This window comes from Salvelinus fontinalis, chromosome 39 (assembly GCF_029448725.1).
Source record: "Salvelinus fontinalis isolate EN_2023a chromosome 39, ASM2944872v1, whole genome shotgun sequence".
Lineage (NCBI taxonomy): Eukaryota > Metazoa > Chordata > Actinopteri > Salmoniformes > Salmonidae > Salvelinus > Salvelinus fontinalis.
In genome coordinates, this window is record NC_074703.1 from 20,284,553 (window position 1) to 20,305,268 (window position 20,716).

At 43.7% G+C, this 20,716-nt stretch overlaps 1 protein-coding gene across 2 annotated transcripts in view; it reads left to right on the forward strand.

The window, feature by feature from the left end:
• Window positions 1-20,716, forward strand: part of tbc1d22a (TBC1 domain family, member 22a) — a 162,329-nt gene that overhangs the window by 60,688 nt on the left and 80,925 nt on the right. For both annotated transcript variants that reach the window (XM_055906168.1, XM_055906167.1), the window contains exon 10: window positions 14,630-14,736. In XM_055906168.1, coding sequence (XP_055762143.1) covers window positions 14,630-14,736 — 107 coding nt within the window. The remainder of the gene's footprint in view (window positions 1-14,629; window positions 14,737-20,716) is intronic.

Sequence of the window (20,716 nt, forward strand, 5' to 3'; positions counted from 1 at the left end):
AGGGAATAGGGCGCCATTTGGGACATGGGGCGTACCATCTCCCATTAACTGTACTTCTAATGAGTTCTGTGAGACTGCAGATTCATTTCTTAATGGATTGATCTTCTATATTTCACACACTAGAAATGTTCCCTCCTTTCCTCTTCTCACTCTCTTTTCTCCGTTAGTGGCAGCTCATCTAGACTGATGACTGTCTGTCTATCTCTGTCTGCAATAACAGGTTAAGTCAGTGGGGGATAGTGTGTGTGTGTTCTGTTACGTTGTAAGTTTTTTAAATGTCACGTTTTATTGTCACGTGCAGTACAGTGAAATGTCTTTCTTGCAAGCTCTTTCCCAACAATTTAGTAATCAAGTAAGCGGTAAGATGTTCTCATTGTGTGTAGACTATAGTAGTGTTGACTGAAGAGCCTTCCCAGACATACAGTTACAGCCTAGTTCTCCCCACATTAGAGGTCTTCACGGGCCCCGTTCAGAAATGGACCTGGGGCTTTCCCCACACGGACCTGTTTTCATAAATCCATTTTTAAAACAGAGACCCGTGGACAACTAGACCCGTTCTGTAAAGACCTGGTCGGATCCAGACCCAATCCGAGTGAGGGAAGCGGAAGAAAAGCTTTCTAAGCTACTTTTTTAACCGGTGCAGAAACAGCGCGGGAGGAGGGCGAGAGAGGTGCTGCTCTAGCAGGTGGGGGATTGGGCTTACTGTGAGCAAGTGACACGGGGACAGGGAGGGAGAGACTAGAGACACCAACCAACCATCCAAGCAGACTTGTGCTATGTTAGACCAGTAGCTGCCATATAGCTAGATTATTTATCATCAAATATGATTACGTAGTAACTGTCTTGACTGCATCAGACCGGGACAAGCTAGTTAAGATAGCTGCTGCCTCGATTAGCCTAGTTAGCTGTCTCATCCTACAATTACAAATTACAGCAACTCCATTCAGAATATTAAGTAGCAGCCTACCTGTTGGCTCTTGGTCATTGTAGCCAATCTTGGTCATTGTAGCCAATCTTGGTCATTGTAGCCAGTCATTGTAGCCAATCCTTCTTCTGATTTGACGTCTCCAAAATGTTGCGACACACGAGGCTCTATGACTGTAGCCTATTGCTGCTTCGATGACTTATGATTGGCCGACGACAACAACCGCCACTCATGAACAGCAAAAGCAGCAGCATCAATTTTATGATTTCTCTCTCGCTCTACTGCAGCAGTCGAGTTCGGCTTCGACCGGGCCCTTCCGGACAAGTCAGTTAAAAATGCACATACCCAATACCCTTGACAATCATTTCTATGTGGCAGTGAGATCCCTACCGTACTGGATCACTAGCCAAGCGACCAGCAGGCCACAGAGAGAACAGCAACAACATCTCTGCATCTTTAATGGCACCCTGTTCCCTACTGTATAATGTGCACTACTTTTGACCATTGCCAATTCAGATGCAGCCCTCGAAACATATCTGAAATGCGGCTCTGCTCTCCTCTGCTCTGCTGCGGTGCCATCGCCATGGTTACGTGCTTGCGGAGCAAGCGTTTGGACGTTGGACGGGTGAACCGTACCGCCGGGTTGGTTGGGTGGAGAGGAGAGGCGGCTGTGTGTGTTCGCTGACTGTGTGGGCTGGTGCTAGTCTGGTCTAGTCAAGTGCAAAGCCTATGGCTGCAGACAGTTACTTTGATCCTGTAGCTTGTGTCCTCTAGGCTCTCATACGTTTGCTATTGGAGGAAGAGAGACACACACCCACCGAGAGTGAAGATCTTTGTTCATTACCACCGAATATCGATTTCCATAAATCACAGATGGATTAACACCTCTTTCTTTCTCTCACACAGTATAATTACGCTCCCAGCATCACTCGTGTCTCTGCTGGTGTTACTAAGACAACTTTGCCAAATTTGCCTCTCATATTAATTATCCACTGTTTCAATTACCTACCTCAGAGGAATCTATGTGATAATCATTAACCAACACTAGGTTTCAGGATGTTATCTTCTTAATTGGCTTGTGTTAGTCGGGTTGGGTTAATCTCAATGAGATAACTGATTTCTGTGGCTGGAGGCCACTCTTGGCTCTGTGAAGACTGTTCAAGATGATATTGACACATCTAGACATACCACACAGGCTTTCACAGACTCCAAAACCATCTCTCCACAACGTTCTCAGCAAAGGGAAGTTGTGAATGCTACACTTTTTGGGTGAAAATTTATTGAGAAAAACAAATGTTTCTAGGCGAGCAATCTGTGTACTCGGCCTAAGAAACGTCCTCTCACTGTCAACTGTGTTTATTTTCAGTAAACTTAACACGTGTAAGTATGTGTATGAACACAAGATTCAACAACTGAGACATAAACTGAACAAGTTCCACAGACTAACGGAATAATGTGTCCCTGAACAAAGAGGGTGGTCAAAATGAAAAGTAACAGTCAGTATCTGGTGTGGCCACCAGTTGCATTATGTACTGTGGTGCATCTCCTCATGGACTGCACCAGATTTGCCAGTTCTTGCTGTGAAATGTTACCCCACTCTTCCACCAAGGCACCTGCGAGTTCCCGGACATTCCTGGGGGGAATGGCCCTAGCCCTCACCCTCCGATCCAACAGGTCCCAGACGTGCTCAATGGGATTGAGATCCGGGCTCTTCGCTAGCCATGGCAGAAAACTGACATTCCTGTCACGCACAGAACGAGCAGTATGGCTGGTGGCATTGTCATGCTGGAGGGTCATGTCAGGATGGGCCTGCAGGAAGGGTACCACATGAGGGAGGAGGATGTCTTCTCTGTAACGCAGAGCGTTGAGATTGCCTGCAATGACAACTCCAACCTAAGTGTATGTAAACGTCCAACTTCAACTGTATGTCCTTGAAACAATTCTTTTAAAATTGCACACAAGACCTTATAAGGATAATTTAGATGTATTGTATTTCAAGGCCTACCTTCAAACGCAGTGCCTCTTTGCTTGACATCATGGGAAAATCAAACGAAATCATCCAAGACCTCAGGAAAAAAAAATGTGGACCTCCACAAGTGTGGTTTATCCTTGGGAGCAATTTCCAAATGCCTGAAGGTACCACGTTCATCTGTACAAGCAATAGTACGCAAGTATAAACACCACCACATAGCCGTCATGCCACTCAGGAAGAAGACGTGTTCTGTCTCCTAGAGATGAACGTACTTTGGTGCGAAAAGTGCAAGTCAATCACAGAACAGCAGCAAAGGATCTTGTGAAGATGCTGGAGCAAACGGGCACAAAAGTATCTATATCCACAGTAAAACGAGTCCTATATCGACATAACCTGAAAGGCCGCTCAGCAAGGAAGAAGCCACTGCTCAAAAACTGCCATAAACAAGCCATACTACGGTTTGCAACTGCACATGGGGACAATGATCGTGCTTTTTGGAGAAATGTCCTCTGGTCTGATGAAACAAAAATAGAACAGGTGCACTTCACAAAATAGATGGCATCATGAGGAGGAAAATTCTGTGGATATATTGAAGCAACATCTCAAGACATCAGTTAGGAAGTTAAAGCTTGGTCGCAAATGGGTCTTCCAAATGGACAATGCCCCCAAGCATACTTCCAAAGTTGTGGCAAAATGGCTCAATGACAGCAAGGTCATGGTATTGGAGTGGCCATCACAAATCCCTGACCTCAATCCTAAAAAAAGCATGTACGAGCAAGGAGGCCTACAAACCTGACTCAGTTACACCAGCTGTGTCAGGAGGAATGGGCCAAAATTCACCAAACTTATTGTGGGAAGCTTGTGGAAGGCTACCCAAAATGTTTGACCCAAGTTAAACAATTTAATGGCAATGCTACCAAATACTATTTGAAAGTATGTAAACTTCTGACCCACTGGGAATGTGATGAAAGAAATAATAGCTGAAAATAAATCATTCTCTCTAGTATTATTCTGACATTTCACATTCTTAAAATAAAGTGGTGATCCTAACTGACCTAAGACAGGGAATTTTTACAATTATTCAATGCCAGGAATTGTGAAAAACTGAGTTTAAATGTATTTGGCTAAGGTGTATGTCATCTTCCGACTACAACTGTACATATTGTTTATTCGAAGCGATTATTTGTACGATGATTGTCCTCAAAACACTTTAATCACATGAAGATTGCAATCTTTCCATTCATTATAACGGCGGGTCCTGTTTTCTGCTAACAATGCCTGCTGTATCGTAGTCAGCCTTGAACTCCCGTGGCTTCAATGAGTCGTTCTCCCCTGGGTGTCACTGAAAGCCCATAGACCCATACTGCTGAGGAGTTCTGCCAGATGGCATGGTGTCTCACTGTCTCTTTCTCTGGAGGTGTAACCCAGCTCTCTGTGTGCCAAGCCAGGCGCACAGCTGGTACTGCCCTATCCTGGATTTCTTGTCGCGTTTTTCCTAGCGTCAGGAAACAGGGACACTAGGCAGACAGGAAGCTATGGTATCACCGGCCAATAAGAAGTCGCTTGGCAGATGTAGAGGGGAGGATCTGTGTTAGGCTGATAGTGAAACAGACTCATGCAAACACACACACACATCCATACGCACTCACACAAAAACCCACCCTTCCACACTCTATTTGGGTGCTAAAATGCACTGGAAAGCAGTGGGGGAAATCACCATGTAAATCTAATCCATTATTATGGAGCAGCCAGTCCAAATATCCAAACATGGCCCTTGGCCTCTATCTAATGAAAACAAAGTTGACATTAAAGGAGCATTTCTCCCCTTTCAGTTAATACATCTACGAGCATCCTTACATGTACTGTAGTGAAAATATACCCACTAAATCACTTCATCTGTTACTGTGTTTTCATAAAACAGCATTTTCCCTTACCCTCCAAGATTGCAAAATCCTCTCCCCAAGCATCCTCTGATTGCAGTTTCCTACATTTGCCACAAAGCCTCTCACCATTCTGCTCTCTGAGCCACTGGGCAGCACCATGCGATATACCCTAGACCGAAGAGGCAGAAAAATAGGAGAAATGTGTTGAAGAGCTGCCTAATCATAATGCTGCGTCATACCGGCTGTATTTCTGCATGCGTGAACGGCAAGAACTCAGATGCACATGAAAACATGAAATGATCCTTGGAATCGATAGAACATCGCTGAGAGATGTCCAAAAAATGGCACCCTATTCCCTATTTAGGCTAGTGTACTACTTTTGACCAGGGACTATAGGGCTCTGGTCAAAAGTAGTACACTATATAGGGAATAGGGTGCCATTTGGGATGCCTACATGGCTGTAGCTGTGCTGGTTCTATTTTGGGATTTGCAGAGCTGCAGCACTAGTTTTTCCAGGCAGAACCCATCTCATCCCTCTCTCTCTAATCTGTAGAGAAAAGGTTAATGAACCCAGATGATCACAACACCAGGCTCTAGGGATCAGCCTGTGTGTGTCTGTGTGTAAGCCTGTGTGTGTGTGTGAGATGGCGTGTGTGTGTGTGTGCTCGTGCGTGTTAGGGCTGTCCCTGACAAAAACAAATATTGGTAGACAGTCATCTTCTTTTAAACTTTTTTTTATTTTTATATATATATATATATATATATATAGACACATCCTATGTGTTTTAATCAAATAAACTATATGCCCTCCCGGGTGGCGCAGTGGTCTAGGGCACTGCATCGCAGTGCTAGCTGCGCCACCAGAGTCTCTGGGTTCGCGCCCAGGCTCTGTCGCAGCCGGCCGCAACCGGAGGTCTGTGGGGCGACGCACAATTGGCATAGCGTCGTCCGGGTTAGGGAGGGTTTGGCCGGTAAGGATATCCTTGTCTCAGTATGTAAAAATGTAATAAAATGTATGCACTCTACTGTAAGTCGCTCTGGATAAGAGCGTCTGCTAAATGACTAAAATGTAAATGTAAAATGCACTGAGCTTGTCTGATGCTTTAAGCACACTGTTTGATTAAATAATTAAGACACAAATGACTAGAGGGAGTCTGACCGCAATTGATTTGATTGTGCCAGGCAGGACTCAGACTTGCTGTGTTTTACAGAAATGACAGCGAGTGACTGTGACTAGCACCCATTGTCACTATCTCCTCCCTGCTGCAGCGACCACCACAGAACATCAAGTGTTTATCCCTCTGTCTGTGTTGCTGAAGCTGTAACATAATTACAGCCATATCTTGACTGAAAAGTCATCTTACCGAAATCCCTCATTTTGTTTCGGAAAAAAATTCCCTGTTCCCTCGAGCCTTGCTCGCTTTACGTGATACATGTACGGATCACGTGCACGTGACCAATCGGGTCTGACCTATAGCATATCACAATCGCATCGATGAATTGGTTATAACCAACACCGTAAAACATGTGACAGCAAAATGTATGCAGGTGACATGACAAATAGAGTCAAAACAGGGGAATGTTTGGTTGCGCAGGAGGAAAAAGGGGAAGTCAGGTGTGGGAATACGTGTGACTAGTTGTGGAAAATACTGGAGATAAAGAAAAAGGTAAGTAGCTGTGTGCATATTACGTGTGCCAAACAGGTGCTGTTAGATTACAATGTCTTTTTTTCGGACCGTTTGGAACGATGTAAAGCAACACTAAATAAATAGCCTACCATAGGGTCCTTTTTGGGGGAAGACTTTATTACAGCAAAGACTAAACAGTCGCATTCCTGAATGCGTGCGAAAAAATTTATTTAAAAAAATTCTTTACGCTAATTATTCAAGGGTCTCTTTTGTTATTTAAAAAAAAAAAAAAAAATGCTTGATTGCATTTCAAATCATGAATGACTCATATGCTGTGTGATGACATGAACAAATTAATGATTGGTACAGTAGCCTATATATTTAAATATAGGCCATAGTAAGTTACGGTATTGACACTTAACAGGATGTGTTCTTAGGCCTACAGCTCAATGGTGGTTATACAAGGATACTATACTAAGCCTTCTAATGATAAAGACGTTACTTATTATTAATGATGATGATCGTAATAATAATAGTAATGAATATAAGGAGATCAAGATAAAAGAGGATTATTATTATTTTCTTACAATTTGGAACAGTGTAAACACTAAATAAGTAATACCAGAGAGGCTGTTCTAACAAAAAAAAGTGTAAAGCATAGCAAAGATTAAAAACAGCCGAATTAGTGAAATTTTTTATCCAACATGTTGTGGTTGCTTCAGGCTTGGTGCTATTAAACAAACACTCCCAGCCAACACCAGCAGGATCTATCATTTTTATTTAGATTTACACTACCTTTCAAAAGTTTGGGGTCACTTAGAAATGTCCTTGTTTTTGAAAGAAAAGCACCTTTTTTTGGTCCATTAAAATAGCATAAAATTGATCAGAAATAGTGTAGACATTGTTAATGTTATAAATGACTAATGTAAGCTGGAAAGGGCTGATTTTTTTATGGAATATCTACATAGGCGTACAGAGGCCCATTATCAGCAGCCATCACTCCTGTTCTAATGGCACGTTATGTTAGCTAATCCAAGTTGATCATTTTAAAAGGCTAATTGATCATTAGAAAACCCTGTAGTTACCCGCAAAACACCAGTCTCAACGTCAACAGTGAGGAGGCGACTCCGGGATGCTGGCCTTCTAGGCAGAGTTGCAAAGAAATAGCCATATTTCAGACTGGCCAATAAAAAGAAAAGAATCAGATGGGCAAAATAACACAGACACTGGACAGAGGAACTCTGCCTTGAAGGCCAGCATCCCGGAGTGTTTTTGCGGGTACTATTTAATGAAGCTGCCAGTTGAGGACTTGTGAGGCGTCTGTTTCTCAAACGACAGACACTAATGCACTTGTCCTCTTGCTCCCACTCCGCTTTCAATTCTGGTTAAAGCCTGTAATCGAACCCACAAGGACATTTCTAAGTGACTCCAAACTTTTGAACATTAGTGTATATATAGATGATGTATAAAGCCAGGCACATTTAACAGTTAGGCTGTTGATTATAGACCTAATTATGTTTGGTTTCCTCTCTCCTCACTTTTCTTAGACTATAAAGGCAAGGGTGGTTTTCTCATCTCCTAACTCCACTGCTGCCTCCGCCACATTGTTCTCAACACTAATATGCTGGTTAACTTGGCTATTATTTAAGCACCAGCTGTCAGAGCAGCTCACAGATTACTGCACCTGTACATAGCCCATCTATCCCATCTACCCAAACTACCTCTTCCCCTACTGTATTTATTTATTTTGCTCCTTTCCCCCCCATAATTTCTATTTCTACTTTGCACATTCTCTCACTGCAAATCTACCATTCCAGTGTTTTACTTGCTATATTGTATTTACTTTGCCACCATGGCCTTATTTTGCCTTTACCTCCCTTATCTCACCTCACTTGCTCACATTGTATATAGACTTATTTTTCTACTGTATTATTGACTGTATGTTTGTTTTCCTCTATGTGTAACTCTGTGTTGTTGTATATGTCGAACTGCTTTGCTTTATCTTGGCCAGGTCGCAATTATAAATGAGAACTTGTTCTCAACTTGCCTACCTGGTTAAATAAAAGTGAAAAAGATAAATTATGCACATAGCAACATAGTCTAGGAGAACGGGCCAATTCAACAGGGCACTGTTTTAGAACCGCGGACAACAACCACTCTTCAACTCGGGAGAAAGTGTGTTTGTTATAGAATAATATAATTTGTATATGTTGCACCATTGTTCTTGCATAATATAACCATATAGAATTTGAGTAGCACGTGTCTTAGATTGTTGGACTGTGCCAACAGCCTCCGCAGTGGATCAGTCCTCTCAGACAGGTGCCAATCAGACAGGTGTCTTGTAGGCTACACCATGACAAATTATTATTATTTTAGTTTACTGCTCGACATCTCGATCGACCAACAGCCTTTCAGCCCTAGTGCGCGTGTGTTTGGGTGTACTAGTGTGTCTCCATATGCCTGTAGCCCGCTATTAATGGTCAAACACCTTTATCTCACCCTCCCGTGGCCTGGGCTTCACCTTGTCTCCCTTTATCCCTGCTCTCTGGTCTTCTGCTCTCCATCGTTTCTCTGGTTCCTGTGTCCAGTCAGTGTGATGCTCAGTGGCTGTGTCACTTCTCTCTCTCTCTCTTTGTGTTTGTGTGAGGCTCGGTGGCCATGTCACCTCTCTCTCTCTCTCTTTGTGTTTGTGTGATGCTCGGTGGCCATGTCACCTCTCTCTCTTTCTTTGTGTTTGTGTGATGCTCGGTGGCCATGTCACCTCTCTCTCTCTCTCTTTGTGTTTGTGTGATGCTCGGTGGCCATGTCACCTCTCTCTCTCTCTTTGTGTTTGTGTGATGCTCGGTGGCCATGTCACCTCTCTCTCTCTCTTTGTGTTTGTGTGATGCTCGGTGGCCATGTCACTTCTCTCTCTCTCTCTTTGTGTTTGTGTGATGCTCGGTGGCCATGTCACCTCTCTCTCTCTCTTTGTGTTTGTGTGATGCTCGGTGGCCATGTCACCTCTCTCTCTCTCTTTGTGTTAGTGTGATGCTCGGTGGCCATGTCACCTCTCTCTCTCTCTCTTTGTGTTTGTGTGATGCTCGGTGGCCATGTCACCTCTCTCTCTCTCTCTCTTTGTGTTTGTGTGATGCTCGGTGGCCATGTCACCTCCCTCTCTCTCTCTTTGTGTTTGTGTGATGCTCGGTGGCCATGTCACCTCTCTCTCTCTCTCTTTGTGTTTGTGTGATGCTCGGTGGCCATGTCACCTTGCCTCTATAGCGGCCGAATGGCCACAGGCTCTCTCTCCTGACAATACGGTTGGGCAGATGGCCTGGTCCTACCTCTAGAGAGCGAGAGTGTGTGTTTGTGCGGCGCTAGGAACAGTACACCTTGGGACTTTTCACTCTGCCTATTTAACCCACATAGTCTGACTGCTCACCTGTAACTCTTCTGTTCTTCGGTTCGGGGCTCCATGAGCCATAATCATAATGTCGTAACACACTCTTCCTGACACGTTCTTCCTCTCAGCAAAAGGCTCTTATTGTTACTGACCTACCCCCTGGGTTTGTGCGTGTCACGTCCACCCATATAAATGGAACTCATTGTAGCTTTGTGGCGTCTACTACTGATGACGTCAGAAACTGTCTGCTGGCCCCAGTGAATTGTAAAGAGTATGCCGGGGAGAGAGGTGGAGTAAGTGTGTGTGGCTAAATGAAGCCGAGAACACTGGCTGAGAGAGAACACTGTGAGAACACTTCGATTTCCTTTATTATATTGGGAAATCTGAGGCACCTAGCCTCAGATTTCCCAATATAATAAAGGAAATCGAATTTGTTGTGCCTCCCTCCCAATGGAAATCCACATCATTGTTCTATCACATCAGAGCAGGCTTCAGTTCATACAGTGACCACAGGGAGAGCTGTTGATTTGTGGAACAAGTAGTACAGACTTTTGAGGAATAGAAACACAGCGCCTTCTTTCTTGTGCCCTTGTTCATGCATACTCTGAGTTAGCCCCAATTCCACAAGATACTTGTACACGCTCCCAGCAGATCTACACAAGTGTCTCCCCAACCCTCACCTCAATTGAACAAAACAGTGTTAAACTGGCAGTTGTCTTAAGGCAGTGGGCACCAACCCTTTCTGAGTCAAGATCACTTTCGGAGTCAAAAAGCAAGTCGAGATCTACCGCTCAGATTTGGAAATAAAACATGACTTAAGATGTTAGCCTATACAACATTAACCTAATGCAACATTAACTTAATAAAAACAGTTCTGTAGGAATGAGGTTTGTGCAGTAGGCCTAGTACATTATCACAGCAAATTGGCTATGCTTGGCCTGCCAATATTGTTCTTCTCAGACCATATTCTATTTCAGAACTCGAGCTTTGATAACAAAATGGATAAGTTGTTGTCACTTGCTAGGCACAGCTGAACATAAATTGAAATTCTTAGCTTTTTTTTTATTTTACTGATGGTACCTGCATCTGATGGTCAATCTCAGCGGAGGAAAGGAGAGAGCAGCAGTGTCTGCCTCTCACTGCCCCTGCTCTCTCCTTTCCTCTGGTGAGACTGACCAAAGAAGGGGGGACAGTCTTCCACCTGATGGTGAAACTAGAGTCGCACCACATTATTTCTGCCTCATGCACAAATTGATGTTGTTCCTATGAGCAGAAAAAGTGAAATATTCCTCGATATTAAAATGGACACGACGAGCTGCTAATAATAAAAATGCAACATATCGATATATCCTTGCCTACTTCATTCATTGCAGCTGCAGTGCTGGTTGTAGCGCGAGTGTAAGTAGGGAGAAGCGCATTTTTTGTTTCGTAAATGTTTTGGGAAAACGTGTTTTGGGTCCTGAATAGAAACTTAAACATGAACTCACTCATAGAAACAGCTGTATTCTTTGATAGTTTCGTGGAAGCAGTAGGCACATTTGATATGAGCTTTCCGATTGGCCAGCACAGTAGGCACACTTTATTTAGCTTTCCTGGTCTGCCGGGTAGGCGGAGTTTGTCCCTTCAGACAAATTAAATAGTTCAAAATGGGAGGACTTTGCCTATTCGGGGTGCAGGGCTTCTGAATCAAGTGCAAGGCTTTATCGTTGTATTTTCTACCGAAATCTTTGGTGACCACCATATAAAGGGCTCCTGAAAAGGCTCTCCTGTCTTTGAACGATCTATCCATCCAGCCATCCCTTCTCCCTGTCCATTAGAGCCCGTCTTCAGCAGTTTGGCTCTTCTCTCTTCTCCCTATTTACCCAAGGGCTTGACTGCTGCTCGCCTCCTCTGGTGTTACCTGTCAGAGTAGCCACCGAGAACACGCACAGCCCACACCGTATCTGTCATACACTCATGTTCCCCACGCCTCACCTAGTCAATCTGATTATATGTTAATGATCCCGTATGGCACCCATCAGCGTGATAACAGATTATATTACATCTGGTCTAAATTAACCCAGGTCGACACACGACGGACATATGGAAGTAATTAAAGGACGTATGGTTAACAAGGCGACGAATTATGAAGACCCCAACCCCCCCACCCCACCCCCCATTTATGTTGTGTGGATACATTTTTACAATCGCTGTATATAACGGGCCAAGCTTATAGGTCCTTATTGGAAACGTGTTGCTCATCATTTGTACAAAATGTCCACGACTGTAACACAAATGGGACAGGAGGTAGGCTTGTTCAAAGTTTGGAATTTCAGTTGATTACTATAGCGCCAATCAGTGTAGTTGTGTAAATGCTTGATCTCAATGGCCAGACTCATCATTCATCCAAGTTTTTTGTCAAAAACGGGCCAGTGGTGTCTGCGAGAGGTAGTAAAGAACATACGTACTACGGTTGAATATTTTCCAGGTATTTTACTCATGTTCCATCCTGTGAATAAATTACTTTTCTCCCGGGTAACCCGGTATTTCCCAACAAAACCGGAAGTGTTATTCAAAGCATTCTAAAGCATATAAATATGTCTGGATTTGATTAGAGCTTTGATCAGCATTAAAATTCTAACCTGATGCTATCCGAACCTGATTCGACATATATTAAATACATTTTGTGAGCCCTACATTTCATTTCCCCAAACCCCAAAAAGCCCAAATGATCGTGTCATTATCCAATACATATATGATATAGGCTACTGCACATTGAGCACAATAGAAAAACATAAAAGCCCATAGATGTAGCTAGCTATATGCTCTCTTGGGTAAATCAATGAAACTACCTCCGGTTCGCTGATCTTTTTGAGTGTGAATGGTATTACTCTATTGTATTATACGGAAATATGATAGGGCCTATTTGTATAATTAGTATGCAGATGCATACAGTATATAGCTTTAATAATATCTCCCCTAATGTTGTTAGCATACCTCTTTCTCTCTCTATTGTTGCTTCATTCCTTCCTCGCTTTCAACAGCTAAATGAGACGTTTTGTTGTCCTTGTCTTCATCATTCTAAAGACATCCTTGACTAATATAGGACTAGAATTAGATGCAGGAGGCTTCTCTTCACAAATGTTGAATGGTTATGGGTCTGAAAAAAATAACTGTTATATAGCCTACCGCCATCGCGCGTTGACTCTTCTTTCAAACTACCCGGGAGATCTATTGACTGCTGTATTTAACATTCATCAAAAAAGCGCTTGCGTCCCTCTTCAAATGTTTTATTTATTTTATTTAACCTTTTTATTTAACTAGGCAAGTCAGTTAAACACAAATTCTCATTTACAATGACGGCCTACCCTGGCCGAACGCTAACCCGGACGACGCTGGGCCAATTGTGTGCCGCCCTGTGGGACTCCCAATCACGGCCGGTTGTGATACAGACCCTGGTTCGTTTCCAGGCTGTAGTGACGCCTCTAGCACTGAGATGCAGTAACTTAGACTGCTGCGCCACTTGGGAGCCCCAATTGTCTATTGGTATAAGAAAAGCAAAAAAAACGAAAGGCTTTTCCTGCATGGGACTCCAAGAGCTAAGGAGACTTTTTCAATGAGAGGCCAGCGGAGCACAGGTGCTTGTGTATTGCACATGAGACAGAGGCTATAAGTTAGAAGCTTATTATGCATAACCCATCATTAATTAGCTAAATATAAGGCTAATACTGCGTTGAATTTAATACCTGGTAGAGGTAGTCTAGGACATCTATATATTGGGCTATATATCAATCTAGAACAGGATTATCTATTTTGGATATAATTTGCATGGAGTTGGGGGGAGAGAGAGAGCTCACACATGCACTGATTTAAGCTACGATATTCGAGTGATAGGCTGTTTAAAAAGAAGGGGATCCTCGAAAGCCAGATGGAGATGGGTGAAATAGACGCGCTTTCAGTCTTTATATTACTCTAGCATATGTAGGCCTACCTGTCACAAGAAAAAAAAAAGTTACCATGATGAGATGATAGGTCTACACGCATTGTGAACTGCGCCCCATACTGAGATGGGCTGTCTGTCCCCAACCCCGAGCCTTGATTCTTCATGCAGAGGCCGTAGCAAAGCCAGATTTAGACATCACGTATAATTTAACAGTTCCATTTCACGCTATGCTGTTCATATAAATCATTTATTATAATTTACTGGTTTCTCACTTATTTATCCCGGGAAAAAGGAGTGGTTTTGAGCACAAATCTCACTAACCAGGTTCCAGCCATTCAACCCTAGTCTGTACAAACGAACGGACAGAGACTGGATCTATAGTCGATTTCATAGTGGAGGGGAAAATGGTTCCAACTGTCATTCAGGTGTTGATACACTTAACCCACGAATGGGCTTCATAATCTGTACTGTATTTCATGGGCTTTTGATAGCCATCTACAATCTCCAAAGATATAATGCACGGTTTAAGTGATAGGTCTATGTGCAGAAAACATGCTGAAAAAGGGTACGATGGCACGAGAATATAGATTAGTGCCGTACGTTTGAATGGGTGTGGAGAGTAGATGTAGTTGATTGACTGGTTGTCGATGTAGTAAGAGCAAACAGTCTGCGTAATGTATGTGTGAATGAGTGTGGAGAGTAAATCGACGTGTTGGAAACAGGTGCTGTTAGAGAGGCTCTCTCTGAAGCACTGATAATAACATTCTGTACCCCTACACTTCATCAAGGACTCCTCAGGCTCTCCTCAAGAACATCTCTCCATCCCTCTTTTCTTTTTTTCTCTGTTTAATACAAGGCCCCTGCTGTGATGCTGGTAGACCTAATTCTCTCTCTCTCTCTCTCTCTCTCTTTCTCTACAGAGGAGGAGGTGGAGAATTTTGACGTGTCCAGCTTGCAGGAGGAGGCTTTGCGAAACATCGAGGCAGACAGTTTCTGGTGCATGAGCAAATTGTTGGACGGCATTCAGGTACATGAATTCTCCTTTCCGCTGTTTACATTCACTGTGTGCCTGTGTGTATGTGTACCACCTCCCCAGGAGAGAACGGGTTAGGTGTGTGTATTTTTAGGTGTATGGGGTGTAGTAGTTCCCTGTGTGTGTTGAATTGGCCACACAGATGAAAACACACAGGTTTAGTCACAGTGGAGTCCCCTGTGTGTAGGTTAGCCGCGCCGTCCCACTTTCCCCCTCTGTTCCATCTCTTCAGAATTAGAGTGTGTGAATGATGAATATTCTCTCTCTGCACTGTACCGTAGCCAGATACAGCCTTTCTACACGTCAACCCTGTGGCGGCCGGCGTTGAGCGTATCACCCAGGGAACTGTTCCGCCGCCTCCTCACTTTCTCTCTCTCTCTCTCTTTGTCGCTTATTGATTTACAGCCATAGCCACATCCGAGCCGTGTGTGTGACCGTGTGTGAGCACTCGAGTGTGTTTGGCCTTGATGTAAATGGCCCCATACACAGAGGTAGCTAGGCAGTGGAAGAAGGCAGGTAGGTGGCAAGGCTACAGCATCCATACAGCTGTTCAGCGGTGTGTTCAGAGCAGATTGCTGCTGCTAGCCACACGCCCCGGCGCGGTTCCCTGGTGGTGCCCACTGCCACCGTTTGGTCTCGCTGTTTTTTTTCCTAAACACACGCTAGGGATGAAATGTTGTGTAATTACACCAGGGTGCGGAAAGAGGGTTTGATTTACTTCAACTAGTGCTCTCTCTCTGTCTTTCGTTCGCTCTCTCGCACTCGATCAAATTCAGATTGCTTTTTTGGCATAAAATACAATTTGTAGATATTGCCAAAGCATTGTAGTGGTACAGCATTTCGGTAAATACATTACAATGCCAGGAGAATAGTTAGATTTATTTATTTGACCTTTATTTGATCAAGGGGTCATCCTGAGACCAAGGTCTCTTTTAGAGATGAGCCCTGAATTACATACATTACAGAAAATACAAAATGCAAGAAGAAAAACACGTTCCTAAAAAAACAAACATTCATCAGTAATAAGGTCCTCAATCAGTTTTCTGAATTCACTTAGAGGCACCAAAATATCACATTTAAGAACATTTTGAAGATTGTTCCACAAATAAGGTGCAAGACAACTAAAAGCGGATTTACCTAACTCAGTAGAGACCAAAGGAGTTTCCAGAGTTAGCCATCCCCGAGATGGGGTGTGGTAACATTATGTCTAAAGTTTACTAATGCTGTTAGGTACAGTGGGACTTAAAGTTAAAGGGCTTTATAAATGAAAACATAGCAATGTATTGTGCAATGTAACCTACGTGACATCACAGAGGGCCAACCAACTGTCTGGTAGAGACTGCAGTGATGACTACTAAAATTGTCACCTGTAAGAAAGTGCAATGCTCTATGATAAACTGCATCTAACGTTTTTAATGAAGCGGCAGCTGCGTTCATATAGATGATGTCATAGTCCAGGACCGATAGGAGCGTTGACAGAATCATCTGCTTTCTACTACTTAGCGAGAGGCAGGACCTATTTCTATAGAGGAAGACCATTTTTACGCTCGTATTTTTTGAAGCGTGTATTTTTTATTTTAGGGGGTTTTCTCATTAAAAAGAATGAAATCCAGTTCATTTGAGTAGTAATATTAGTACAAATAATCATCTATACAGGTAAAACAATGCTGTTTTGTTGTGTCGTCTTCGATCGATTTACGTTTTAGTAAATCAAAATAAGATGAAAAACGAAGAATGGCTAATAAATTAACAACAATGTACATGGAGGATGGTTTCACAATTTATTGGTTTTAAGTTATATACAATGTATATACTATAGGGGATTAATGGGATGTCCCTCGGGCTACAGAATGGCAATCATCTACATACTGTATCTCTCGTTTTCTCTCGCTCTCTCTCCCGCTCTCGCATTTTCTCCCGCTCCTCTCACCTCGCTCACCGCACTTACTTCTCTCATCTCTCTCCTCTCGTCGTCTTTCCTGTGCTCTTTGTATCTGTCATTCAGACGGCGGTCTCTCCTCTCCTCCACTCCAGTCTCACTCTACTCCAGAGAGGGCCATTTGTATGCTGGTGACTCACCACTCTTCAGAGGCAGCAGTACATTAGGATGCACTCCCAGCCAGAGAACCTTTTTTGTGCTGTTTTGTCCCTAATTACCGCAGTCATTTGTGTGTACAAAGCTGATTCTCACAGGCACTTCTGATTTTCTTCACAACTTCACAGTACCCAGTTGTAACCCGGGAACATTCGTACTTCGCTTTCACACTGTTTAGAGGTGTGTGTCTGTGTGGGACTGTGTCTGTGTATGAGAGAGACACAGGGGACTGTTGGTCTTGCATTTGTGGGCGGGAGCTGAGCTGAGCCTCTGCTTGTTGCAGTAGAAAGGAAGGCTTACTCTGAAGATTATCTGACGCCGTAGAAGTCTTAAATCTCCACGGTCTATCTTAATGGAAAGACATAAGATCGTGATGAACATATCATAATAGGTATTAAGCAGGAAACAACATTTTGTAGCATGGAAAACAGCAAATTGCTGTTTGGACCCACATTTTTGGACATTCAAGGAAAATACAAAGGATGGCTAACAACACTCAGGCTGTGTCTCATGTGGCACCCTAGTCCCTACATAGTGCACTACCTTTGACCAAGAAGTGCACTATATACCGGATAGGGTGCCATTTGCGATACAGCCTCAATCAGGCTGACACCACTGGATGGCCTTGCTCCTAGTTTCAGGAAGCAGATGTTATTATTGAAATCTTGGTTTCCTAAAAACTCTCTCTAGTAAAGTTCACAATAAACATCCAGCTTTCAGACAGCTTTCAGACGGCTTTCTACAGCTTTCTGCCCTGAAGGCAGATCACCACAAAAACATCAAATTAAATCACCAGGGACGGTTGATTGCTCATGCGGGTGTCGGTTAGTGTGTTTTATATAGCAATGTACAATACTCAATGCGTATCATAATTCTCTTTCATTCGGCACCAGCATGCAACAGAACCAAGCATGAGACTAGCTAGCGAACCCCCATCTTCTGTTTAGCTGTTCTTCTATTGGTCTCCCGCACCACGCGATGCAGTTTACATGTCACACTGACCTGTGTGGAAGCAAACGTGCCTTACCTTAATCCCCGCTGTTTTTGTTGAAAGCATTAGCCGTGGAGACAAACGGAGAGAGACTTTACAGGCTTCGATTCTGCTCCCTAGAGGCTCTTTGTATTTAACTCAATCAACGACTGACACACACACACACACACTACACACACTGTAGAGTGAGTCCCGTGAGGAGTGTACCAGACACACACTGTAGAGAGGCAGAGAGAGTCCCATGAGGAGTGTACCAAACACACACTGGTACACAAATGCACACACACAGCTTAACTCTCACAGCTGTGGGTACACACACACACACACACACACACACACACACACACACACACACACACACACACACACACACACACACACACACACACACACACACACACACACACACACACACACACACACACACACACACACACACACACACACACACACACACACACACACACACACACACCCGAGAAGAGAAGAGGTGAGCGATCACCAGCTGTTGTGTTTTGATGACTGACATGTGAGCGGTGCAGCCTAAACCCCTGTGATTCGCCGGAGCGGGACACAGCACCACGCTGCTGTCTGATTAACGCTGACCTCGGACCCCTGCGCTGGGCCCTGGGAGACCCCGTCTCTGATTAGCGCAGCTGGGTGATCTGTAAAAAGACGTATGGTGTCAGAGAGGTGAGCAGCTCTCTTAGTGAGCGAAGGGGCCATGAAGCTTGCTTGTGAAGCTGGTTATCAGAGTTAGGAGTCTTTTAGTGGAAGGTGTTTATTTGACCAAAAGACCAATTAAGGTGCTCAGTCAAGTGCACTCACCTACACACTAGGATTTTATCTTGGAATTGATCATGTCATTTTATTCAGTAGCAAGACGAAAGAACCGACATACATCCTTTAAAAGCACCCTATAAAACACCCGCACTCAAAGAGGTTAATGGCTTTCCAGACCCCCACTCCTCTGCTATTTAACCCCTCCACTTCCTGTCGTCTCTGTGGAAATGGTAGTAGTCGGTATTAGAGAGAATAGGTTTACAGCTGGGACAGGATAGATCACAAACTAGCTAATTAAGGTGCTGGAGGTGTTTGGCCCCGTAAAAATAGTTGAGAAACAATTAGGTTCAAAATGATGTGCCCCTACCCCCCCTCTGCCACACACACATAATTAGATAGAGACAAGGTCACAGGAACCACACACACACACACACACACACACACACACACACACACCCTCTCTCCGGCGCTCCTTTAGGAACTGCTGCTGTCGACAGAATGTAGTAGCATTTACGCCGGGACAAAGGAGCCGAAGCACGCTTTTATTAATTCTCCTAAATAAATAGATCCCTTATGGGGCCTTGTTGCTGAAACGCCTTCAGTGATATTAATGAGCCACTTGTTTATTTAGCCTATTTTTAACAGGCTCTATAGCCAACTTAACAGAGAAGGAAATTGGAAGCATTTACCTCAGATTCCCTAGAGATTGATGGTATAAAACACTGTGAAAGCCACTGTGAGAGTATGATCAAATCTGGAATAGAAAATACTTTTCTTTCTGTATTATATTAATAAATTCTTCTGTTTGAGCTTGAAATGGAACTTAAATGATTTTCCAGCAACTAGGTTACTTGTCGTTACAATGGCCTTCTTTTTGATGTAGCTTTTCTGTTCTGTTATACAACTAATATTGGCATCTAGTTTTACATGGTTGTGTAAAATTGGTGGCATTTCAAGTGCCATTTTCTTCTGTTTTCAGGCTTTCAGAAATCTTCTTGTCCGTCTGGATGAACTGTTTACAATTTTTCCAGTCACTGCTAAGCTACTTAACTAGATGCAGACAGACACACAAACATACAAAGATGTTAAACACTGGCTAGCTAGCCCACACACCAGGGTTGGGCGGTATCCAGATTTTCATGTCTTCATACCGTCCTTCTCTCATCCAGGGATTTACGGTATTAATGGCTTAATACACAAGTAATAGCACATTTCCATGGTGGCTGCTAGCTAAATATGCTAACGAGCGCAAACGAAAATAAAGAATTGGAAAGACAGGCAATCCAGCTCATAAAGTTATACCTCACTCACTCACTCATTCACTCACTCACTCACTCACTCACTCACTGAATCCCCCCCCAAAACATTTCAGCCCTGCCACAAAAAAACAGCTGACATCATCATGTCAGTGATTCTCTCGCTAACACAGGTGTGAGTGTTGACAAGGACAGGGCTGGAGATCACTCTGTCATGCTGATTGAGTTCGATTAACCGACTGAAAGCTTCAAAAGGAGGGTGGTGCATTGTTCTTCCTCTGTCAACCATGGTTACCTGCAAGGAAACACGTGTCGTCATCATTGCTTTGCACAAAAAGGGCTTCACAGGCAAGGATATTGCTGCCAGTAAGATTGCACCTAAATCAACCATTTATCGAATCATCAAGAACTTCAAGGAGAGTGGTTCAATTGTTGTGAAGAAGGCTTCAGGGCACCGAAGAAAGTCCCGGAAGCGCCAAGACCGTCTCCTAAAGTTGATTCAGCTGCGGGATCGGGGCACCACCAGTACAGAGGTTGCTCAGGAATGGCAGCAGGCAGGTTTGAGTGCATCTGCACGCACAGTGGGGCGAAGACTTTTGGAGGATGGCCTGGTGTCAAGAAGGGCAGCACAGAGGCCACTTCTCTCCAGGATAAACATCAGGGAAAGACTGATATTCTGCAAAAGGCACAGGGATTGGACTGCTGAGGACTGGGGTAAAGTCCTTTTCTCTGATGAATCCCCTTTCCGATTGTTTGGGGCATCTGGAAAAAAGCTTGTCCGGAGAAGACAAGGTGAGTGCTACCATCAGTCCTGTGTCATGCCAACAGTAAAGCATCCTGATAGCATTC